We start from the raw sequence: 26,496 nt of genomic DNA, 5'->3' as shown, positions 1-26,496 counted from the left end.
TCCATTGACTCTTCAACATAGGAAGCAATGAGTTCAGCTGCCAGCTCACCACCATCCTCCTTGACTACAGCCACCTTTCCCGATGAGTGAAAAAATGCGAAGGTTAGACTCCTCCTCAAGAAACCTTCAACTGATCGTTTAGAGCTGATGAACTACTGTTCTATCTCTCTCTCCCCGTTCACCACCAAAGTCTTGGAGAAGGCAATGAACCGCCAACTCACCAATCATATGGAAAGAAACAAACTGATGGACCCATACCAATTGGGTTTCAGAACTAACCACAACACTAAGACAGCCCTGATCGCAGCAACAGGCGACATCCAAGCCCTACTTGACAAAGGAAAAACTGCTGGCCTAATCCTCCAGGACCTCTCTGCAGCATTTGACACCGTCTCACACCACAAACTCATCTATTGACTTCACCAGATTGGAATCACAGACAATGTGCTCAGATGGATGGCATCCTTTATCACGGAACACACACAGAGAGTCCACCTCCCTCCCTTTATATCACAACTCAAGCACCCCATCTGCAGGGTACCCCCAGGCTCGTCCATCAGCCCGACTCTCTTCAATATCTACATGACACCACTCGCAGACATTGTCAGATCACACAACATCAACATCATCTCCTACCCTGACGACACTCAGCTAATCCTCTCACTCTCAACGAACCCCACTCTGATGAAGACCAACTTCCACAACTGCCTTAAACAAAGACAAAACGGAACTCCTGATCTTCGGCAGACACGCCGCCCTTTGGAACGACTCCTCGAGGTTAGTGGAGCTCAGACCTACCCCCACACCAAAAGACCACACCCGCAACCTCTGCATCACACTGGACAGCGAACTCTCCATGAATCGTCAGATCAACGTTGTCTCCTCAGCCTGTTTCTACACAATACACATGCTCTGCAAAATCTTCTAATTGGCCCCTCATCAGCACCAGGAAAACTTTGACACAGGCACTCATCACCAGCCGGCTTGACTACTATAACTCACTCTATGCTGGCACAACCTCAAAACTCTTGCAAAGACTCCAGACAATCCAGAATGCAGCAGCCACACTGATCCTCAATATGCCTATTCAAGATGATGCACATCACCCAGCACCAGAAGACCTCCACTGACTCCACATTCAAAAGTGATGCCAGTTCAAGTTCCTGATCCAAGCTAATAAAGCCCACCACAGCCAATGACCACACTAGATTAACCACTGCATGTCCTTCCACCAACCAACCAGAAGCCTCTGCTCCGCACACCTCACCCTTACTCAGACACCACGTATCTGAGGGATTCATTCTCTCCTCTTGCCGCCAAAACCTCTAACACTCTCTCCCTCCACCTCTACACTTTGCAGTCTCGGAACTGCTTTGGGAATGGACTTAAAACCTAGCTGTTACACTGATACCTGCAGCAGAGCAATTGCATACCACCCGAGGTGATAAGCCACGCTGTACAAATGCTACTTGATTGATTGATTGATTGAACTATTGGAATTGTTTACATTATGGCAGGAACAAGCTAGTATGCTTTATTTATAGTGTAAAATGGAAAAAATGCAACAACTCTTGTTGTTGCAGGGATTTAATGCTGAAATACATACAATTGTAAAAGGCTACCATGTTTAGTCATAAGCAATGAGATCCATAAAGCCTTTATTTCGAACTATAGAACAATGTTTCATTCTATATTTCACCTTGAACAATTATGTGATATAGCTGATGGAAGACTTGGCAATTGTGGGATATAGATATATATATATATATATATATATATATATATATATATATATATATATATATATATATATATATATATATATATATATATATATATATATATATATATATATATATATATATATATATATATATATACTTGCAAAGTTATCCCACAAGGTGGAGGCACGCCCAGGATCGCTCAGGTCCCCACCTGACAGCCTCTGCATTTTTTTGCTGTGACGTGTTTCGAGCATCAAGCCCTTCCCTCGGCAGCCATGATGAAATTGAATGGCAAGCAACCACCAGCGTATCCCCTTATTTATGTTTATTATTCCTTAATTTCCAATCTCAATGAATTTTGGGGCTGGTAGTTATCAGCAATCATCCCGATGAAATGCCATTACAATTTTCAGCAATTAAAAACAATCAAAGTCGAAGAAACAAAGTCAAATGGGGAATATGTAATTATGTCCAGGCATCTCCCGTTCCGCAGTGAACTCGGTGCTGGGGCAACCGCAGACCCACAATCTTCCTGTGTGATGCCATCCGTGACCGGGGGTCGGTCACTAGTATGCTTGCAAAGTTACCCCACAAGTTGGAGGCACGCCCAGGATCGCTCAGGTCCCCATCTGACAGCCTCTGCATTTTTTTGCTGCGACGTGTTTCGAGCATCCAGCCCTTCTTCTGGCAGCCATTATGAAATTGAATGGCAAGCAACCACCAGCGTATCCCCTTATTTATGTTTATTATTCCTTAATTTCCAATCTCAATGAATTCTGGGGCTGGTAGTCGAGGAAACAAAGTCAAATGGGGAATATATAATTATGTCCAGGCATATTTTTGAAAATGAATGAATCCTATATTATATTTGTATTTAAACAATTTTTTTAATGTATATATATATATTATTTTTTTTTGCCCTGGAGCGCTCCCGGGGCGCGCCCCGGAGAGCGCCCCGGAAAGCTTAGTCTTTTGAAGTGCCCCAGGGCGCGCTCCAGGGAGCGTCCTGTTAGCGCTATTGCCGCGAACGAAAACAACATTGTGACGTATTGCGTGAACCGTGTCCACGTGATACACACAGCGTAAGTGCACCTGGAAGCACTCGAGCGAATACGATCGCGCAACGTAAACATCCGACGTGCTTATGCGACGCGACCCGGGGCGCGTCGCATAAGCGCGTCGGGTCATTTGACCTGAAAATAACACTTTTAATTGGTGCAGAACAGTTTTGGTTTCATAATGATGAAATCCCTAGTCTTGTGACCTGAAAATAACACTTCTCATTGGTTCAGGACATTTTTTTTTCTAAATGATGAAAGACCCCACCTTTTTTCCACATTCTGACTTTGTCCTTTGACTGAGGAAGACCTATTTTGAAATCTTTTAGGTATAATTTGTACTTTGAAATGGCTACAGTTGCAGCATCAGCTGGAGCATCTCCACCACCACCACCAAGAGGACCACCACAACATCACATTGGTGGTCAAGAAGAAGAGGAAGAGGAGGAGGGGACGAGGAGGAGGTGGCTGGAAGAACACAATACCCCATACTAACCCAAGCCACACATTGTATGGGAGTTTTTTTCCATCCCTGAGGGAAAAAAGAAAGTGAATGCGGAAAAGGTGACTTGCCTTATCTGTGACATGGAACTCTCAAGGGGTAACCCAAATAATAAATATTCATTTGGGAACAATACCATGATAAGGCACATGCAGCGCAAGCACCCTAACAACTATGCTGCCGCAGAGATGAGAGAACTGGCCAGCAACCCTCCCCAATCTACACCCAGCACCTCCAAACAAAAACAACCCACTCCATCAGGACCAGAGACAAGGGAGACAATCCCTTGCATTCAACCACGATTTGGAGAATTTAGGGTCACCTGTATTTTTTGTGGTAAGACCATCTCCTATGGTGAGCAGAGCCTAAAGCTCATCCTCCTTGCTGGTGACAACCACAATTGCACCAAAAAACCCTAATTTTTTCCTGATTTTTTTTTGCTCCTGTTGTTTCTCCCCATAAAAATAACCCCAAAAAATACAAAATAGTTCATAAAATCCAAAAAAAGTACAAAATGTTCAAAAAACATTATAAAAAATATAAAACAACAAAAAGAAGAAAAAAAAGTTCTTTTTAGAACTACCTCCAATTTCTAAAAAAAGGCTACATTTTTTTAAAACTCTATCATTCATTTTCCCCATGGCACGCTCCCCGGTCCGCTCCCCGGTGCGCGTACCGGGCGCTCCCCCCACCCTTTTATAGCCCCCACATCAAACCTAGGGGGTCAAGGGGGGGTCTACTCTGCCCCCTTATGGTCAATTTCCCCTTTGTTTTTGCCACCTCTTGTGTCTCGATCCTACCGAGACACAAGATGGCGGCTGCTTGGGACTGTTTAGAATGTTTACAGACACCCGAGAGCCAATCAGATTTCTGCGCGCAAGTCGCGTAGCGCGCCCGGAGCGCACTCCGGTGCGCGTACCGGAGCGCGGCCATAGATATATATATATTTTGAACCTAAATTACTCAAAATTCACTGGAGCACATATCTTGAGACATAGCAAAGGCACATCAGGCTACCAGTCCCTACAATTTTGCCAAGTTTGGTGGAAATCCATTCAGCCGTTCGGGCTAAAAGTGAGTTCGACCGCCCTATGGAAATGAACATGGAGAAAACATGTTTTGGGACCCCCCTTTTATCTCGGCCCCCGCTTGACGAATTCCCCCCCCAAAACTTTCAAGGAAGGACCAGAGCGCCGCGAGGCAAATTTGAGGAAATTTTCAGGCAGATTCATCAACCGGCGCCAAAGTTATTCACAATAGAATTTTGAGATTTTGCATTGAAAAAAATCCTAACTATAACTACCTACTGGCGACCGCCAGTAGGTAATATATATATATATATTTTTTGTCACCTTTTATATTTTATTGATAAGCCCACTCACTTTTCAAGGACACATACCTATCTCTTCACTCTTTTGTAACTGCACTCAATATGATCAAATGCTCTGAAAGACATTACTGTGGTATCAAGTTCCATATGGAGATTATGTCATGGTTTCACTTTAGAAAGTTCTTTATCCATCCAAGTGTTAAAAAAACAATTCAGCAAAACCCCTGGATTTTGAAACTGTTATAAATGCTTACCATTTACACCTTCGGTGGACATCATCTGGCTCCTGCTCCCTGCACATTCAAGAGACTAATGGTCTGATTTAGATATTGGTGGGCAGGTTTCTCCGTCACAAGCATGGTGGTCATCCTGTCTGCCTTATTACAAGTGCCACAGGACTTAATGCACCTTTAACAAGGAGGACAGGACATCCGTCTCTTTTGTGATGGATTCATTTATTCGCCACGCTAAAAACAACACCCTAAGTGCAGAATGTAGGAGAATAATGATTCCTTTTAATCAGTTTGCTGTTGCTTAGTTCCATCATTTCGTAAATAATGGTTTGCCAGTAAAGGCTCTAACCTGCACCAGCTGTAATACATGCAGCTTTCAGGCTTCAGGCTTTAAAAGTAGTTAAAATATGGATAACATTGTCAACAATTTGGATAGCATTTTCTTCCAGCTCACCAGCATATCCAACTCTCACCTAGACTGTCTAAATATTTGAGTGCATGCAGTTGAGTAAATTTAAAAAAAATCTGAAATATTATGGTTACATCTCCTAGGGATTTTGGGGTTCTAGGCAAGACATATTTTGGGGTGCCCTAATCGGTCCTAATTTGAATTGTATTACCTATTTTTCGCTAATTCATGCCTGTGTTATATCATACAATATTACATTGTACTTAATATTTCACACAAAGGAGGCTGAAATACATTTTGGCTAGGTCCCAAAAATAGCTAAAATTGCCCTGAAAGATTCAGATGTAACCAGAGAATGGGGCAGAGGTTATGATAGCGAAATCGACAAAGGTTTGATAAAGTGAGAGAAATATCACTTTATCCAGGAGGACTTGGAAGGTTGGAGCCCTGGGCAAATGTCCATGTTCCCATTGCCTTAATACGTCTCTGCTGCGGTGTCTGCTAAAAGGAAGAAAATAGCTACAGTAAAACATACCAGACCAAATGAATCACCTTGTCAGGCGTCAAATACAACACACCAGACCTCCCATTGCAAGGCTGGAAATCTGAAGCTGCAAAAAGGAAATATCCAGAATACATTGTCATTATATGAAGAGGAGTTCTAATATAAAATCTCACCAAACTGAAGCTTTCCTTTCAGTACCATCCACTTCAGAACGGAGCTGACAATAATCCTCTTCAACAAAAGGTGTATCAACAATCCTACATTTCACATTGTGTTACTAAAACCTAATACAAAATTTAATCTAAAGGATTTCTTTTTCTCACACATAGAGAATTGGCATAAAATGGAATTTGAATGGTTATGAGGATTTATGTAATAAAGACAAATTTAGAGTTTAAATGTTATATTCCATTACTAAATCAGTTTGCAGCAAACTCTCCACTCACTTCAAATTTTCTTATGTCCCTTCTTCGGTTTGTACAAGTAGATTTACAAAGCGTAAGAAAGTAAACATGGGGCCTTATACAAATGGTGTCCCAGGGGCACATTGGGTGTTTGCGTCTGCTTTGCTTGCCCCTGGGGCATTTTGATATTACAGAAAGGGCCACAGACGCTTGTGCATTGCCTTCTGTAATACTGAAAGTGCTAGTGCACAAACAGCGCCAGCGGTTTCTCAATAGGGCGTGACATCATTTGCATGAAGACGTGGCCCAAGCAAAGGAGAGAATACCTTGCCTCTGCCCTCGTGCCGTATTACAGATGCGGGTGCTGAGGCAAAGATGCTCTGAGGATGCGCACTGGCATGCCGTCACCTTAATGGTTGCACACTGTCAGTGCACCCCCTGACTGCAGCCATCTGACGGGGTGAAGGGGGTCCCAGGGAAGATCCACTTGCAGGCGGGTGCAGTCACTCACTGCACCCGACTGCAAGGGAATCTCTAATCCAGGTGCCGCCTGCACTATGAAAACATGGAGTGGCTTTAAAAAGCCACTATGTTTTTCACATCAATGCGCTGCCCCCAGGGCATCTCAAGTTCAAGGCTGCCCTGGGTCAGTGCATTCATCATAATGTGGCGCATTTTCCTGAATTGTGCTGGACGCTCCTTTAGAAAGGGGTACCCAATGCTAACCAGGAAAATGCGCTTCATCTGTAATATAGACCTAGATTTGTTACTTGATTACACCCCAAATTATACTATTACTATTACTAATAATAATAACAATAATTCTTCGTTGGACTAAGAAATACATTATACATATTTGAGACTAATCTTCTGCCTAGGCCATCAAGATGATATCCACCTCTTTAACTTTAAACCCTTTCCCTGCACCGCGATTTTCGGAGCGGCGCGTGAGGGGCTGGGGGAAGGCATGGCGCTCCCGTACTTATGACGGCTCCACGGCGTCATGAGTCACAGCGGCAGGAGCCGTTATGACCCTGCCCACTCACTAATTGGCCCGCACAGGTAGGGAATTAGTGCTGCGTGGGCGGAGTGGCAGCGGCATGATGGCTCCACGCCGTCATGAGCACACGCCGGCTGTGACTCATGATGGCGTGGAGCCGTCCCGAGCACGCAACGGGTTAAATGGAAACACAGAATGGATGAAATTGTCACAACTGGTCACCTTCACAGCTGAAGAATGTGCATTCACTTCTGCATATGGAGGCATTGGCTGCATATGTGTTAGAGACATTTCTATGCATCGCACTGGAAACATAAATTAGGAAAATACTCGTTTAAACCATTTTATCAATACAAGTGGTCATTGTTAACTAAATTATGTTTTCTTCGATATGTGAAAATTAACGATTAGTTAACATTTATTATGTAATGTTTTGCACAATGCTTAAATACTGCTGATACACAGAACATAATGTAAACTCTTTCATTTAGTGGAAGTTATTGATGTGCTCTAAATTCAAAAATGTATCAAATCAGGTATTGTCTAAATATTAGTTTATATTGCAAACGTGTGTACTTTAGATGTTCTGAGGAGTGTGGAATGTATGATGCCAAAGAAGACAATGAAACCATTTTTTTTTTTATTTAGGTACTTTTGTCACCAAAGTAACAGCCACGGACGCCGATGATCCTGTCTACGGAAACAGCGCAAAGCTAGTGTACAGCATTTTAGAAGGGCAGCCCTATTTTTCCATTGAGCCTCATACAGGTAGGTTAACTTCCTTATTATAATTGTTATGTTGGAAAAAACGTTTCTAATGATCAGGAAATGTATGGAATGTTTAACTTTGTAAAGTGTTAACATGGTATTAAATATCCGTGTTTATGTATTAGAGCTGACGACATTTATTTATAGGGAAAACTTGAAATGAGTTTACTGATTATTTTTTTAAAGTTGCCTCTTTCTGGTGGGACTCAAGCAGGGCCGGACTGGGAACCAGAACCGGCCCTGGCAAAGTGCTCGGCCGCCCCTCCCTCCCCAATCGGGGGGGTTGGAGGTGCCGCTGAGCTCCTTGCCGGGGCCGGTTTTCGGCCGATTTTGCTGCAAAACGGCCCTGTAACAAAAACGGCCCCCAGGGGCCCAAAACCGGCCCCCACCCGTGTGGCGCATCGGGGCATTCCCCGGTGCCCGCTATGGCCAGTCCGGCACTGGACTCAAGTATTTTAGGTTCCAATTCATACTTCACACACATTGAATATGCAGTATGTGTGTCATTCCTTTAAACAATAAGTCAAATAAAATCTAATGTTACCATGTGTTAAAAACGTGGCCAGGTAGAAACTTTTGGAAGTTGTTTTATTGAACATGCTGGCAGAACTCCAAGGGGCATATTTATGAGACCCTTTATATCACTCTTGCACCACAAATAAAAAATGAAATTTATGAAGACATGCACGGCCACCTTGCTTGGCCCTCTGTGGCTTGTACATTTTTAGTAAAGTGACGCAGAGCAAATCGCTGCGGTGCATTACTTTGTGCCGGGGAGGCGTTTCCATGGTTTCCATTGATTTTTTATGCATTCCCAGATTTACAAGAACAGGCAACCCTGGGACTGCGCCAAAAAGATACACCTCCTAAGGGGAGGTGGAACGAGGAAAAATATCTGTATTACCTTGTTTTTCCTCTATCATATGTGTGCAGCAATGATAGAAAGAGGAGAAAGCCTCTCAGAATTGATTTTGTCCTGGAAGGTGCCCCTTCCTGCACTAAAACAATCCTGCAAGCAACACAGGCATCCTTGCACCATGGCAAAAGGGTGCCTACGTTGGCTTTAGGTAGCCCATTGTGCACCAGTGTAGGGAAAAGGACAAGAATGTCCATATTGCTATAAATACAGCAAATTCTTGCCCATTTGCAGTGATGCTGTACAGCACAGGAAGGCGGCTTGCTGCACTTTACCACTATTTCATAAATATGGCCCCAAATATTGTTGCTGTTAGTTGAGAGTTATTTTCAATTCTTGACGGTTAATTGGTTTGATTGTGCTAGCCTTCTCAACAGAGAAGTTCCAGAGGTTAATTCGTAAAAAATATGCATGGGACCGAAATATCTTTATGAGAATACAGCCTGCACTACAAATGCCAGGGTTGCCTAATTTCTAGGCTGCTTGGCCTTGATTTCATCTATTGCCTATTTCCGCAGGAATCCAACAATTGCTGTTTTATCTCATGTTTGAAGTTTCTTCTCATGCTTTTTCCATCACTTTTTTTCTATTTTTCTCTACCTTGCCTTTTTCTCCTTATTGTCTTTCTCTCTCATGCTCTGCCACAAAACGTAATGATAACAAATTATTCCTGACCTCCAAAAATGAGTGTTGGTGTGATCACTTGCAACCACTAGCACACACTTCCATTTGAATGTTATTCAAAGTTATTCCAAGAAATCCTTTACTTGTGTATTTAATTATTTTTGTCATGTAAGAGACAACACTATAAATGTGATGAACTGTTATTCATTACATTCACTATTGTCCACTACAGGAAATTGGCAATTAGCTACAGTGTGCATTACATCACTTTATTAAAAATATATTTAAAGCCATGTGAGGGAGGATAAGCTCAGGGCATGTATATCCTGAAATTATTGCAGTGAAATGTAGTTCCTTGATGATAAGAGCAGGTTTTAAGTTTAAAGAGCTCAGTGGGATGTGGTAGTCCTAGACACTGCAGTTGAGGACTTTCTCTAGAAACTTCATGCTTGAGAGGTCAACTCCCTATGGACATGGCAGAACGTTTTAAAGCTCCGACCCACTCCAATTATTGAAATAAAGATAAAAGAAAGTCTACATTGCACTGTGCCAGTTCCAGGGCTGTCCAATCATAGTGCAGGGTTTTCTTCATATTCACGTGGGATCACTGTCCATACAATGTTTACAAATGAAAAGATTTTGCATAGTGTTTGGTTACCCTGAAAATCGAGCACAGAATTTGTCTGTGTGGATCAAAACCCCTGATGTACGCCATTTATGTGACAGGTGTAAGTGATATTCATTTATTAATGATAAAATAGACATATTACTACTGTCTGTCATCTATTTTCACCATTCGCCAAGATAGTCCTTCTTTAGTGTTAAAACCGTGGGCACTCAGAAGTGGGCAGCATTCAAAATGACTAGTATCCGCATTATGTATTTTTATTTGTTTTTTTTTTTAATTTTGAAAACCTTTATTGAGGAAATTCAAGTCAGACACATTACACAGTGTTATATAGCAACTCGCATGAACACATTACAGCCCAAGTCAAGCGTCAAAATCAGGTCGGCTGCCCCATGCAAAGAACATAACCTCATTAAGGCTGGAATCACAGGCATCATTTCACGGGGGTCCCTTGACATATGGGGGCCATACACTCAACCATCCCATCAGTGGTGGGTGACTCTGGCGGAGGGGGCCTACACGGAAGAGAAAGGCAGACACCAGCTAGCATCAGCGGCCGCCGCAGGCGAAGAGCCGGCGGGGAGTGCGGGAGAAGCAGCTCCGCTGGGAGAGACACGGGGTGGAGGTAAGTCACCAAAGGGCCCCAAATATCAACAGGATGGGACCTGGCGGGTAATAAGTCCCAAAACTCCGACACCAGCAGCATCGCTATTAGGCGTCGGGAAGCATCTGGACAGAACTTAACGAAACCTAGTAGGCACAGGGAAGGGTCAGGGTGCACCGTAGTGCTAGTAATGTCGGAAACAGTAGAGCACACCACCTGCCAGAATTCGGAGATCCTAGGGCACAACCACACCAGATGTGCAAAATCCGCAGCAGGGGGAGCGCAACACATGCAGGCATCTGTGGGAATGAGCCCAAGCTTGTGTAGCTGAGCAGGGGTGCGGTACGACCTGTGCAGGAACTTAAAATGTATCAGATGGAGCCGATAATTAGGCGACAGCTTCTTCATCTGATTACAGCAGTAAAGCCAGTCAGCCTGTGTAAAGTCCATGCCGAGATCCGCACCCCAAGCCTTCCGCGCACGGTCTGTGGATAATTTGGGTGGGGACGGGATGTATACATGAACTCAAGAGCCAGATTAGAGAGAAGGATCTGAGGGAATGTAGAGAGTAGCTTCCGGCAGATAGCATGCAGCTGGTAAAATAAAAGCGTGTCCAACGGGCCAGAGGAGTCCGGAAGGGGATAAAAGGTGTTCCCTGGGTAAAGGTCCACCACCGTCCGTAAACCCAAATGTGTTGCCTGTTTAGACATGCCCGAAGGCTGGAGTGGGGGGAAACAGGGTGATTCACTATTGGCATAGCATTGGCAGAGAGTAAGGGGAGATTGGAGAGCCAGCGAAGGCTGTACCAGGACCAGCGCAATGTCTCCACGGTGTCCACCTCCGCCCCCAGACGAACCACCGGCAGAAACAGTGCCGTGGATAAAGACCAGGGGGATGCGGCATACATCTCAACAGCAAAGTGAGGTTGATAAGGGGTAGGGTGAATCCAAAAATGCAGAAAGCTGGCCTGGGCACACAGGGCATAAATCCTGAAATCAGGAGCACCCAAACCACCGACAGACATTGGGAGAGTTAGAATGTCATACCCGACAGGGGGCTGAGGTTATCCTGAGGGTGACGGACGTATAAAGTGACGTTGTCCGCATACATGGAGACGAGAAGGGAGCGGGCCGAGAAACCAATTCTCCTGTGGGTGTGTTGCTGCCGGAGCCTAGCAGCCAAGGGCTCCATTGCGATGGCAAAAAGCATGGCCGATAGTGGACAGCCCTGCTGGGTGCCACGCTCAATGCTAATGGGGTCGGAGATCTGGCCATTGATGCAAAGCCGTGCCGAGGGGCTGGTGTAAAGGAGCTTAATCTTGCAGATGAATATTTCGCCGAAGCCCATGCTTGGCAAGAGGTAGAATAGAAAGGGACACTCAAGCGTATCAAACACCTTTGTAGCCTCCAGCAGGGCAGCAACCACAGGAAGATTGGGATTGATTTGATGTAGAACTGAAAAAATGGTACGGAGGTTGTGCTAGGTAGCTCTGCCAGGAATGAAGCCAAATGGGTAATAGAGGAACAGGCCCCATCCCTTCAGGCAGCAATACTAAATAATTGGCTGTCCAACGCCTGCGATCAGGTGGCACCCCTAAGACGCATTAGGGTAAGATGCGCCCACGACGTCAACAAATGGTTCACCCCAGAACTTAAGGAGAAAAAACTGGCCGCCCGCCGCGCAGAACGTGCGTGGAGACGCACTTACTGCACAGCCTCCAAATCACTGTACTCCTCCACCCAGGCAGAGTACAAGAAAGCCATCCTTGATGCCAAAACCTGCTACTTTTCAAAACAAGATCCTCCGGGCAGAGAACAAACCCAGAGAAATCTTTGCCACAGTCTTCGAATTAGCCTCTTCGGACAGGACCTCATCCAGGCCGGTACCTTCCCAGCACTTGTGCGACTGGCTGAACAACTTCTTCATCAATAAAATTGCACATATTAAGGCCAATATACCTCCACCCTCCCAAGCTTTCCTAAACCCCGACCCACAACCCAACACCTGCCACCTCGACTTCATAGTCCCACTATCTAAAGAAACTTTCCTCTCCTTGCTCCATGCGTCAAGTCGGGATCCCCCGCTGACATCTGTCCGACCTACATCCTGCGCGATATCTTCCTCACTTGCCCATCTCCCCCCCTCACCTTACTCAATGAGACCCTCAAATCAGGCACTGTCCCTTCATGTCAAAAATAAGCCACCATCATTCCAATCTTGAAAAAACCAGGCGCATACCCCACAGTGCTAGTAAACTATCGGCCCATTTCCCTCCTCCCCTACCTGGCTAAAGTCCTCGAACGCCACGTAACCAAAGTCCTTAGCTCTTTTATAGAGGACAGCGGCTATCTATCACCATGCCAAGCAGGGTTCCGCCCCCTCCATTCGACCGAAAAAGTGGTGCTCTCTGTCATTGACACACTCCGAGCGGGGCAAGATGCTAATCTCCCTCAGGCATTGGTTCTCCTCGATTTGTTAGCCGCCTTCGACATGGTTGATCACACCATCCTCCTTTCCCGTGTCGAGGCGGCAGGCATTGGAGGTTCTGCCCTGGCCTGGATCAGCTTGTTCCTGAGCGACCGCTCACAGGCAGTCCACCTGGCAAACTTTTCCTCCGAGGCCCGCAAAGTGCTATGTGGCGTCCCTCAGGGCTCCTCTCTCTCCCCCATTCTTTTCAATTTATATGTCCGCCCGCTCATTTGTGCTCTGCAGAGGATGGAGGTCACGGTGTTTAACTATGCCGATGACTTCCAACTCATTTTTAACCGATTCTATTTTTATTTTCCGGTCGGTGATGGTCTTTATCAGGGATTGGATGTGCTTTAACCACCTCAAGCTCAACCCTGATAAGACCGAGCTTCTTCTCACTGGCGGCAAACTCAACCCTTGGTCCCCCTTCTTCTGGCCCCCCTCCTTTGGTCGTCCCCCCCTTCTCCCTCCCCCGCTGTTAAGACACTGGGAATCACCCTCAACCAACAACTGACCCTACACTCTCAGATCAGCACAGTGGTCTCTTCCTATTTTTTTACTTTGCGCACCATTCGCAAGATCTCATGTTTTTTTTCCTTTTCAGCCCTTAAATTGATCTTGATGGCCATGGTCCTCTCCCAGATGGATTATGGGAATGCCCTATACAACGGCGCCCCCGCTTACGCCATCCAGAGCCTCCAACTTGTGCAAAACCAAGCTGCCCGCCTGTCCTATGGTTTACCCAAGCCACACCACACCACTCCCCTTCTCAGATCCCTCCATTGGCTCCCAATTAGAGAATGGCCCCTCTTTAAGATGGGATACATCACGTTCCAGGCTCTTGCAGGAACAGCCCCATCTTTTATCACGTCAAAAATCGTCCCCTACATCCCCAGCAGACAACTTCGATCTTCCTCTCTGTCCCTACTGGTGGTGCCCAGATTCAAGAAGAGCAGAATGGGAGGCTCAATGTTCTCCGTTCTTGCTCCACAATTTTGGAATTCTCTACCTTTCCAAATGAGATCAACACCCTCGTATCTGGAGTTCCGGAGCACCCTAAAAACCAATTTGTTCGCACAGGTTTTTAAATCTAAGCCGCATCACCCTCTCACTCAGGTATCATTTTCCTCTACAGCGCCATGAAACCGCTTGGTGTACGAGCGCTCAATAAATATTTTTAAATTCAAATTCAAATTAAGTTGGTCCGGAAGAGCAATGAGGGGCATGAGTAGCGTGAGACCAGAGGCAATCAGTTTGGCAAAGATTTTATTGTCGATATTAATTAAAGAAAGAGGGCAGTAGGAATCGTGACGGTCTGCAGGCTTATCGGGTTTGAGAAGCAGGGTTAACATGGCCTCGCGGAGAGACTGAGGGAAAACCCCGTTATCGAAAGATTCATTGTACATAGCTGCCAAGTGTGGTTCTAGAAGATTTGCATACATTTTGAAGAAAGAGACCGGTAGGCCATCCAGGCCCGGGGCCTCCTTAGTGAACGGTTCATCTAAAAACGTCCGGTGATAGTCTTCAATCCAGACCAGCGAAATAGACTCAAAGTACTGATCAAAGGCCTCCCGTGTCGGGGGGTAGTTGCAGAATATAGCTGTGAGTAGAAATCTCAAACGGCCGACTTGATCTCCTCTAGGGAGGTAGTTCTGGACGGACCCCCCTCGCTTATGGCCAAAATGAAGGAAGCCGCCCGAGTGGGCGGAGTAGATTAGCTAAGGTATGGCCCGGGTGGTCGCCCTCTCCGAAGAAGGAGAGTTTGCGGTCTGCCTCCTCAGAGAACTCTGTGTATTTTTTACTTATGAGTGGCAACTTATCAGGACTGGGATGCACAACCTGGGCGGCATGCAGATCCTTTATCTCCATCTCGAGCCTCGTCAGGGAGGTGTGGATGGATCGCACAACACCGGCCTGTTTGGAAATGCATTCACCCCGAATGACAGTCTTGAAACCTTCCCAAAGCATGGATGCCGAGTCCACAGATCCCGTGTTTAAGTCGAAATAATTAATGATAGCCGTTTGAATGTCCTCGCAGGGCGTGGGGGGGGAGATGCCAGGCGAATGCACGTTGCGGAGAGTGGGGAAGACAGAGGCTAATTTGTACCGGCGCATGGTCAGAGAATGTGCGCGCCATGTGTGTTGTATCAATGAGCCAGGTCAGGACATCTGGGGAGGTCAGCCAAAAATCTATGTTTGACTAACATCCCCTCGACCCGGTGACACAGGTTCCCTCACGGGCATCAGGCCGAAGGTGGCACCAAGCATCGTAAATGGAATTATCAGTTAAGATGGAAGTGAGGGCGCGGTGGCGCGCGAGTGGGAAGCAATGGGACCGGACCTATCGAGTGCCGCCAATAGGGTGACAATAAAGTCCCCTCCCCAGACAACAGCCACAGGGCCACAAGTGGAGATGAGGTGCCATATGTGATTAAAAAAGTCTGGATCGTCCGAGTTGGGACCGTAGACCGTGGCGATCGTCACCGGCTGGGCCAATAATGAACCGTGGAGGATAACATACCTGCCCTCAGGGTCTACAATTACCTGAGCAGTGTGTCAAGGGAGACCCCTGCGTATCAGAATAGAAACCCCCCAAGCATATGAAGAGTAGGTAGAAGAGTGTGACTCACCCCAGTAGCCTGCCTGGACTCTGGTGAGGGAGCTGGGAAGCAGGTGCGTGTCCTGCAAGAGGCAAACCTCCACCCGGTGTCGCTGTAAGTGTGAGTGAATCAGTTTGTCCTTGCGGTGGTCATTCAGGCCACGGACATTCCAGGTCCAGCAGACGATGTCAGTCATGAGGAAGTGGCCCTAAGTGTAGCAGTCAGCAGCGCGGTGGGGAGTGCCGTGGGCAGGTGACATCCATGCATCGGGGACGTTGGCTAGCAGGGCAGTGTGAAGAGAGCGCAGGCTTGGAACAGGTAGGTGTGTAGCAAGAAAGCAGGAACAATGCCCCCGACACCCAGACCCAGCAGATACAGTAAACAGTCAGAAGGCGGGGCCAAAGAAGCAGTACATACATACAATGTGAAAAACGATTGACTAGAGGCAAGAAGAGGCATAAAGCACAGTGCAATGTCGCAACTCAGACCACCGAAAGCAGTACATATTAAGCAAACTGTGACAAAGTAAAGCCACATCCCCAATAAAGGAGCATAAGACCACCAAACAAAAGACCCCTACCCAACCCAACCAACCTAATCATAGAAAAAAACGCCAACCCCGCACTCACTCCAACCCCTCAATTAGGCTGAGAAACTCCCCCGCCCCAACCCTGGAACCCACAACTGGGAGAGGAAAAAGCTACTGTAGAGTAGGGTATCATTCCGTGGGGGCATGGCAGGGCTAGGCATACACCCCTGCATAGCAGCAGGGTAGCCAAGCTTGGGCAGTGTTAGACATCATACAAAACAGGGTTAAGAAAAAAAGGAACTATGTCCGCACAGTCAATCATTGTCACTGAGAGGATCAGCACCGTTAAGCTGAGACTTGGGGGGAGGATCGGGCTTCTTTTTTGGGTTTCTTGGCAAGTGTTTTGGCACCCTGAAGGACTTTCAGCTTCGCCGGATAGGCCAATGAGTACGAAACGTCATGCTTCTGAAGAATGTGCTTGGCAGGAAGGAATTCTCACCTAGCCGCTTGAACAGTGAGAGTGTAGTGCCGGTAGAAGGAGAGAGCATTCCCCTGGTGGTTAATGGTGCCCTTATCACGTGCCGCACAAAGAATGGCGTCCCGGTCCCGGTAATTCAAGATTTTAGCAATGATAGGATGCGGAGGCAACCCAGGACCGGGACGCAGACCCAAGGAATGGTGAGCACGCTCCACAATGAACATCTGGGAGAGGACATTGCCAAAAAATTCCTTGATCAGCTGTTCCACAAAATCCTCCATCGTAGCGATGTTGGTGTATTCCAGAAGGCCCGTAATGCGGAGGTTGCTCCGGCGGGAGCGGGCCTCTAAATCCTCATTCTTCTCACGGATTACCGCCAAGATTTTGTCCATCTTGAGTAGTTTTTAGCGATCTTGAGTGTCAGCGTCCTCGGCGTCCGACACCCTGGACTCGAGCTGGAGTAAGCGATTGTCGTGAGAGTCTACCCGGGCCTTTACTGAGTCAAGACCGGGTGAGAGCTGGTCTAACTGAGTTGCAATTCCGGTCACGGTCGACTTGACATCCATGATTGCCTTGAGGTGATCATCCCGATTAGGGGGGGCGTCCATCGTGGTAGCAGAGTCGGTGATGTCTGAGCCCCCACCGTCCTGTTGGGAGGATCTACGGAGCTCAAAAGCAATCTTGGGCTGTTTTGGGTCTGATTTCCCCATGATGAGAGGCCCTACTGCAGGAGGTGAGGCTTACTCGAGGTTAAATAGCAGCGTACAAGGGCGGGGGCACACCGCCCACCAGCACCCAGTTACGTGAGGTGAGTAAAAGTCCGACAGTACCCCTCCGATGGAGGCCGCAGCAGCTCGGGAGAGATGCCCCCAGGCCAATTGAAGAGGCAGGAGGCATCCAAAACAGAGAAGTAGTAGAGCTAACAATGTCCCATTATTGACCACCTCCCGCAGGAACTACAGTCAAATGAGGAAGGCCAGCCAGGTCTCGCCCCAGCGCCACCGCCCTCGGAAGACAAAGAGCAGAAGAGTGTCAGCAGGGCGCCAGATGAACAGCCCCACCGAGGCACCAATCCTATGGGGTAATGACGGAGCATCCAAAGGCCAAGCCGGGGGGGGGCAATCACCCCTACGGGAAACATGGGATGGTCCACCTGGAGCCTGGCAGAAAGGGGGAGGCAGCACCTCAGGGACACCCATAAAATGGTGATTCCCAGCACCCCAGCAGGCAGTCTGTGCCACTGCGTGGAAAGGATTGAGCCCCACGAAAGCACCTCCCAGGCCACAGGCATCCAGCAAGTATGGAGTGAGCTGGTCGAGGTGAGGATGGAGGATGCTAATACACAATACTTCTAGAGAACCAGGCCCCACCAGTAGGGGCGGGCGGGCCTGCAGTGCAAGGGGCCGTGGGCTGGGGCCTCAGTTCCGGAGCTCATGAATTCAATGGCAACAGCTGATTCAGCGACCCAGGTCAGAGCTGAGATCAAACAAAGCAGTGTGCCCCCAGTCGGCCGCGGGTACAGCTCCGCCGTAATTCAGGAGGCAAATCTCCACTTTGCAGTGAGTAGTGGGAGCCCAGGGCCGGTAGCAGAAAGGAGCAGGCGCAGACGGGCCACCGGGAGAATCAGGGCCAGAGGTAGACAGTGCGCACCATGCTAGTCCAGCCGGTCAGGTGATGAGGCAAGCGGGGTGGTGCGCACCAGACAGCCGCGAAACCAGCAGGGATATGTGGGGGATCCACCGCTCCCGACGCCGGGCCCGGGAACCAGAGGCGGCCATCAGATGCGGCCGGGGGAGATTGAACAAGAGCGGCAGCGCCTCGGCCGTGGCACCCCGCACCAGGCCGTACAGCTGTCAAGCCCCCAGCCCTACCAGTGAAGCCCCCGAGGCAGCGCCACTCACCGAATGCTGCAGCACGCTGTCTCAGATCTCACAGCAACAGAATGGGGCGCCCAGGGCACACGCAGCTCCGGAAGCGGCAGATGCAACCCCCTCAGGCTCCGGCGCGAAGGACCACGCATCACATGGATGATGTATCTCAGCAGCTGGGTCAGGTCAGAGAATAGGAGTCGGAACAGTCAAGTCCCCTCACCACGCAGATTCAGACAGCAACATTAAAGTGCAGTAAGGGTGTAGATGTCTGCCGGATATTAACGGATAATGAAGCTTGGCCGGCAGAGCCCACTCAGAGTGTAGCCATCTTGCAGCCGGCCAAGCCACACCCCCATCATTTGAAGTTTATTATGTCTAAAGTTTGTAATGCTAAATTTCCAAACTAGCTTTCTCACTGGTACACTTTTGAATTTTTATGACAATTGTTTTTCAGGGGTTCCCTGATTTCTCCTAATGAAAAGATTTTAAATATATAGATGCTTAGAGTTGAATGTCCTTCTTTGCCCTATTATCCTCTACCTTTTCACATCCTTTTTGATCTTCTTATTCATCTGTTTGATATTTTTGGTCAGTTTAAGTTTCCTCCTATCTTTTTAAGATCTACTATTAGTTCTAAGAGGTGTTTGGCTTCTGTTAACTTTAGCTTTATATCTTTTATGAGCATATGTGAACAGCACACTTTCACGATTTAATCATCAAGTTGGTAAAGTAGCATGATGCAGGAAAACTCTATGGCATGCTATCCAACTGCCTCTAGATACTGGTACTGTTTTCGCTCACCATATTCGCTTTTCATTCGGTCCCCAATCTTATTTGAATTCAAGTTATTCTCATCATTTAAAAAGTAAATTAACGCGGTATCACTTTGGTGCCCTGCCAACACTGGACAGTGTACCACCATGGATTATCTCAGCAGATTGCTCCAAGTGTAGATTATATGGAAAAAGAGAGGAAACATGAATCCACATAATATACCTCTGTCTGGACTTCTAACAGAACACAGATGCCATCTAAGGAAACTGCTTAATCACTTTGGGGTCAGTGGCGTAACAAAACGTGAGGAGGCTCACCTTCAACGTACATGGAGGGCCCCCCCTTGGACTGACTCAGTAGCTCTCAGGCCAGTGTACTATGTTGAGGGGGCCCCAAGGAGCTCGGGCCCCCGCTCCGCGGGGATACGAGGGCCTTTGTTACGCCACTGCTGGGGGTTCATACCTTCAGAAACGCAGCCACCAAATGTATGAACCCTTCAAATATCACCCTCAATGTTGGTTTAGTCTAGTTCTTGACAATGTTTGAAAAATAACTTGGGATTCATGTCTGGCCACAGAATATAGAATTGGCATCATCCTAAGAGGTATATAAGATATTTCTCCTGGTTACTCCTCACCTCGGGAGGCATAAGGTTTTAGTACTTTCCCAGGTTTCCGTGGGTGTTGCATGGGAAAACCCACCATAATGCCCAGGGAATGCCTCCTGAGCACAGAATAAGGCAATGCAATGATTTATGCTGCCTTGTCTTATTCCCATATCTTTGAGCCATTCAAAGCCACGCATACCGGTTTTGCATGACCCCGTAGACATGATTTTGTGATGCTCCAGTGGTGCAAGGGGCTCGTAAATATGCCTCATGACTCCAAAATGACCCTGATGCATCCTTAAAATAAGAATCCACTATATCCATACTCATTATAATTGCATGTTGTTCAATCCACGCTCTGTTAAGTTAATCTGTTAAGGATTGTGCGAAGCGGAACCCTCAACAGCGCTGACTTACGCACAGTCAAAGAGCAAATGGCCTTTGTCTTATGGAGAGTAATGTGTTATTTTTTACAGACTAGCATGCTTTGCACACCTGTTAATGCACTCTGAACATGTTTGTTCTAAGGTCCTTGGGCCACTAGTGTGTCTTTGTTGAGCCTCACAATAAGGGACTACTTTGTGCAACGCTGAACCATTCCTGTAGAGTCAAGCAACATTAAACCCACAAAGGTCCTACCACCTAAACGTGCATTTTAATGATGCTCATGAAGTGTATTTTGTTATTTGTAATTTGTTGTGCACTAAGACCAGGAAGGTATTTATTGGAGCTTATCCGCATTGTATAAACTCTAAATTCACTTTAAACAAGTTTAATGTAAAATTACCTTTTCGACCTGAAGGATTTTTTTATTGGTAAGCCTCGCATTAAAGGGGGGGGGGGGTACCATTGAATTCTGCGACATTTTATGCTTTTTTTCATGTAATGGTTTTATTTAATGTTAAATAAAACGTATAAACCTTTGATTATGTAGTATAATATGGAAACTGTAAATTATGGTGTGTTTGGACAGTTTTGGCAATAATCTTGGTCCTGTTTTCAATCATGATGTAGTATCTGGGTGTCATTGCTTTGAATGCACAAATTGAATGTAATGTATTGCAAAGGCCTAGTAAGTGCAAACTTACGATGCCTTTCTACAGTTTACAAACATCCTCAAATAGACACAATGATTTGGTGTTCCTGCTGTAGCTGTATTAAATGAAGAAGTGCATATAAGGTATGAGATCCCATAAAAAATACTGTATTCTGATGACATAAAAATACATATTTTGCTCCTTGTCCACCATTTGCCCATTCATATTTTTTCGTTCATCTGTTTATTGATTTTCAAGTGTTAACAAGTCACATTTACTGTAAATCATAGATGCAAATATGCAGTTAGTACAGCTTCCCTTAGACAGATTTCAAGAGAGTACATTTATTATTATGATTATTATTATTATTATTGGGACTTGTAAAGAGCATGGCTGCCCTTAGGCTTCCCAGCGCTGCACGGTCAGGTACTGAATACGGGCAAACCATGCCTTGCATAAACAACCAAGTCTTGATATCTTTGCAGGACTGTAGTTCTCTGTCTATCAGTCTGTTTTCAAACAGCAAGGAGTTCCAGAGTTTGGGAGCTAGGTGGGAGAAAGATCTTCCTCCCCATTTCTCCCTCTTAACCTTTGTCAGTTTTAGGCGTTCTTCCGTGCCAGATCACAACTGCCTCTTTGGGATGTAGGGAGAGACTAGCCTCCTAACTTTTTTTGGGCCTCTATTGTGCCGTGCTCTATGTATAATAGCCAGGGCCTTGAATTTCATTCTGGCTTCTACTGAGAGCCAGTGGAGTCTAAGTAGATGCTTGTTTACTGACTCCCGTACCGGGCTGCGTTCTGGGCCACCTGCAGTCCTTGAGTGACATATTTAGATGCCCCCAGGAACAATGAGTTTCCATAACCGAATCACAAAGTGACTAGAGAATGAACCATTGTTTTTCCGTAGTTGTATGGGAATTCTGTCTCGGATTTTACGCAGACTTCTGAGAAGTCCGAAGCAAGTTGCTGTAACCTTCTTGGCCTGTGTCACCATAGAGAGATCCGTTTCTAGCCAGAATCCTAGGTATTCTACTATTTCTGTGGGAATGGTTGGATTACCTAGGCATGCTGGCCAGTCTATGATGGGCCTGGGTATTGCTTGATTTCCAAGGAGCAGTAGCACAGTTTTATCACGATTTAACTTTAAGCAACTTGTTGTCATCCACTCTTTAACTTTTACTAAGAAGGAAGATAGTCTCTCACCATCCCTGCAGTTTTTTGGGGTCCAGGAAAATAACCAACTGCGTATCATCGGCATACAAAGTCATAAATGTTTCAATTTCCAGTCCAATTTTAGCAAGCGGCTCAACATAGACATTAAAAAGTGATGGACTCAATGACGAGACCTGTGGGTTGCCACATTTCAGAGGCATGATTTTCGAAAGAGTGGTATTTTCCTGTACTTGAAATGTCTGATCACTCAGAAATGATGTCAACCATTTGAACGGCATGCCCCTGATCCCAATGTCTGAGAGCCTTCTGCGTAATATACGACGATCCACTGTATCAAAAGCAGCGCTCAGATCTAATAGGAGCAATGAAGGTGGTTTCCTCTGGTCTAATGATTGTCTTAGCTCCTCCACCACAACCAGCAGGGCAGTTTCTGTACTGCGTTGTGCCCTGAAACCCATCTGTCTGAGGTAAAGGCATTGGTTAATCTCTAGAAATTCTGACAGATTTCTATTGACATGTTTTTCTAATAGCTTGCCAACATATGGTAGCAAGGAGATGGGGCGAAGGTACCCTGGTTGCGATTGATCTGCATAGGTATTTTCAGTAGAGGGTTTGTCACAGCATGTTTCCATGCCACTGGAAATAAGCCTGTTTCTAGTGACTGATTCATAATCTTCAATAAAATAGGTGAATAATGGGTGCTACTGTTTTAAGAATAGGAAGAGGTGCAGGGTCCAGGGGCGAGCCAGACTTCACCATCTCTAATAAGGTGTCTAGAACCTTCTGTTCCATACTTGGGAAGTTAGTGATGACCTGTAGTGAGGGTGCTAGTTCATGGTCTTTTTCCCACTCTGTTGTGAGGTCTCCATCCGTTTTAAAGCAGCTGTAGATATAAGTTACTTTAGAGGAAATATGAGGCCAGAATATTACACCTCTGCTCTGAAGTTTCGGAGGGACCACTATCAGTGGGTGGGTTGATCAGGGCCTTGATTACTTTGAACAATTCCCTTGCTGAGTTTGCTAGCTGTCAATAGAGTGAATGTGACAGTGGACGGCATTGTCTAACAAACATAGCTATACAATAGCATACAGGTGGTTGCCAGGATAAGAGCGAGCTCTTTGGGTTAAGGTACAATGAAATCTGTTAGGGTATTGTAAGAGACCAATCAATCAATCAATCAGTGACACTTATAAAGCGCGCTACATACCCGTAGGGTCTCAAGGCGCTGGGGGGGGGGGGGGGGGGGAGCCGCTACTGCTCGAACAGCCAGGTCTTCAGCTTCTTCCTGAAGGAGAGGTGGTCTTGGGTCAGGCGCAGGTCGGGAGGGAGGGAGTTCCAGGTCTTGGCGGCCAGGTAGGAGAAGGACCTTCCTCCTGTAGTCGCTCTTCGGATGCGGGGGACGGCGGCGAGGGCGTGGTTGGCTGATCGGAGGTGGCGTTTGGGAGCGTAGAAGTTGACTCGGCTGTTGAGGTAGCTCGGGCCTTGGTCGTGTAGGGCTTTGTGTGCGTGGGTGAGGAGGCGGAAGGTGATTCTTTTGTTGACGGGGAGCCAGTGAAGGTCTCTCAGATGTCCGGAGATGTGGCTGGTTCGTGGGATGTCGAGGATGAGTCTGGCTGAGGCGTTCTGGATCCGCTGGAGTCTCTTCTGGAGCTTGGCGGTGGTACCGGCGTAGAGGGCGTTGCCGTAGTCCAGTCGGCTGGTGACGAGGGCCTGGGTGACGGTCTTCCTGGTCTCGGTGGGGATCCACCAGAAGATCTTCCGTAGCATGCGTAGGATGTTGAAGCATGCCGAGGAGACGTTGTTGACTTGCCTGGTCATGGAGAGGGAGGAGTCCAGGATGAAGCCCAGGTTGCGTGCATGGTCTGTCGGTTTGGGTGCGGTGCCCAGGGCGGGAGGCCACCAGGAGTCGTCCCAGGCGGAGGGAGAGGAGCCCAGGATGAGGACCTCCGTCTTGTCCGAGTTCAGTTTCAGGCGGCTGGTCGTCATCCACTCGGCTACCTCTTTCATCCCTTCGTGCAGGTTGGCTCTGGCGGCGGCGGGGTCGTTGGTCAGGGAGAGGATCAGCTGGGTGTCGTCGGCGTAGGAGATTATGCTGAGAGACAACAGCATATGTAACAAACAGAGGCAAACAAGTTATATTTGATAATGAAACAACAATCGATAAAAAAGAACCTTGCCTCCACTCACACATACCTGCATCACTTTTAGACAGGAGATCATAGAAGTGAATAGGATATGGTAACAATTCTAATTGCAGGAATAGAGTGCATAGCTAAGGCCACATATCTCATAAAAATTGTGTATTCAAACTGATCCCCGAATGTCCACTGCCTCTTCCCCATCCATCCCTTTAAATAACAGATGAAACATGCGTTGACAAGGATCTTAACAGCAATGTGAAGTGTTTGAATGTTCGACTAAACAACAGTGGATTTTCTAAATACAACGCATCATTTGACTCATTGAGTGCTTGGAGTTTCCAATTTCGCATTGGAGAGATGATTATTGGTGATTTGGTAGCCAATGGCTGGCGAGGAGAGGGTATTTGGGCAGATAATTGGGGTAGTATAGTGCAGTGTTGCCTCATTGCATCCATCATGTTAGATGTGCAGACCACGCCCCCTCCTCCACCATTTTACCCCTTCATACATGTGACTAACTGCATCCTGGCTTTGCTGGATCTTGAAAAGACTATTCTGAGTGTGTTTTAAGAGAACATAGTTGAGGGATATAAACATATTGGTTATTGCTAACATTGTCACTTTCACCATATGGCTGAAGAAATTGCCTTATCCTGGTAATGATGAAATCATCAATGCAAAACATACTTTGAATTAGCCCACAATTATATAAACAATTATGTCCAATGTGCTGGACACATAGGTATTGTACTTCTCACTTGATGAGTTTCAACGTTATGTCTATGAATGTGTCCTCCATGCAGTGCTTACTTTGTGCCCGTAGTTGCAGCTGGTAGCACCAGCATTCATTTTTCAGCATCTGATTCTTACCCAGAGCAAAAGGGAGAAAGTGAAGAAAAGAGAATGAAGAAGAAACAAAGATTAAGAAAAACAGTGTCAAAGGTAGAAAGAAGGTATGGAAAAGAGTATGTAAAAAATAACAAAAATAAACAGGAAGTGTAGGATGAAGGAGGAAAGAAGCATGAGCTAGAATCAAGACTAGAAAGCTAGTCCTATCAAAAACTTTAGGCTCCTGCATTTAACAAATCATATCATATGCAGCAGAAAATGTACAAACTAAACATGAACTGATCTGGACCTTTAGTATTGATTGATGTTGTGCAACTGACTTGGATTCTCTAGAGCAGTTAAATCATGGTGAATTGTGATCCAGACCTGGCATGTGGTGGCTAAGCCTAATGTCTGCACATCTACCTTCAGTTCCCATACACTGCATACCCGGTCCCGCATCACAACAATTTGGATTAGCATGCTTATCAGGGTACTGCTTAATGGCATTTCAGTGAACTTGATTTACATCAACTATTCCCAAGAAATCATGACACATAAATATACATTATTAAGGGGGATACCACTCCCACAGGGAAACATTACGTTACAACGCGGGTAACTGACTATTAAGAAAAATCAACAAACACATGAAATGCACTGTTATGGAAATCCAGTGAATATTCTTTCATTGACATAACCTTGAAAAAGACAAAACGTGTCGGCTGCGGTGTTTATGAATATTGATGTACTTGGATGTGTTTCTGAATTACCAAGAATCATGTACCATTTGTGTTTGGACTAAATATTGACTACAGAGAAATTTGGAACCCAAAAAGGAAAACGTATCAACAAATACAAATTGGACTTTGTATGCTTACGTGCCATTTTTTTTTGCAATCATTGTGTATTGTTGATATGATTCAAAAAGCTTTTTATGAGCTTACCACTACCTTTAGCTGTACAAACAGCCATTTTAGCAAGCACAATCCTACTTTTATAGTTCACAAAACTTGTCTTCACACTTCGAAAAAGATTTCCTCATACAGAGCTTTTCTCGTCAGCAAATCTCCTGTGGAAGGGGAATGGGTGTTCTACTGCAAGAACGTTCAGGAAGTTTGTGCAACCTGATTAAGTTAAATATTTGTGGGAACTTAGTATTAAACTTTTTCTCACCTGGGAAATGTCAAGGTCGGGATTGACCTTCTTTAAGGCAATCCCCCTCCCCCCCTCAAAAAATAACATCAACAAAAATATCTTCAGCTAGCAAGGGGATAGAGTAC

At 46.2% G+C, this 26,496-nt stretch overlaps 1 protein-coding gene across 1 annotated transcript in view; it reads left to right on the top strand.

Moving 5' to 3' along the window:
- Nucleotides 1–26,496, top strand: part of CDH8 (cadherin 8) — an 812,369-nt gene that overhangs the window by 359,552 nt on the left and 426,321 nt on the right. Inside the window, exon 3 of the mRNA XM_086947716.1 lies at nucleotides 7,814–7,933. Coding sequence (XP_086803842.1) covers nucleotides 7,814–7,933 — 120 coding nt within the window. The remainder of the gene's footprint in view (nucleotides 1–7,813; nucleotides 7,934–26,496) is intronic.

This window comes from Lissotriton vulgaris, chromosome 12 (genome assembly GCF_964263255.1).
Source record: "Lissotriton vulgaris chromosome 12, aLisVul1.2, whole genome shotgun sequence".
NCBI lineage: Eukaryota > Metazoa > Chordata > Amphibia > Caudata > Salamandridae > Lissotriton > Lissotriton vulgaris.
Note: the sequence above shows the minus strand (reverse complement) of the source record. Positions and strands in the feature narration are given on the sequence as shown.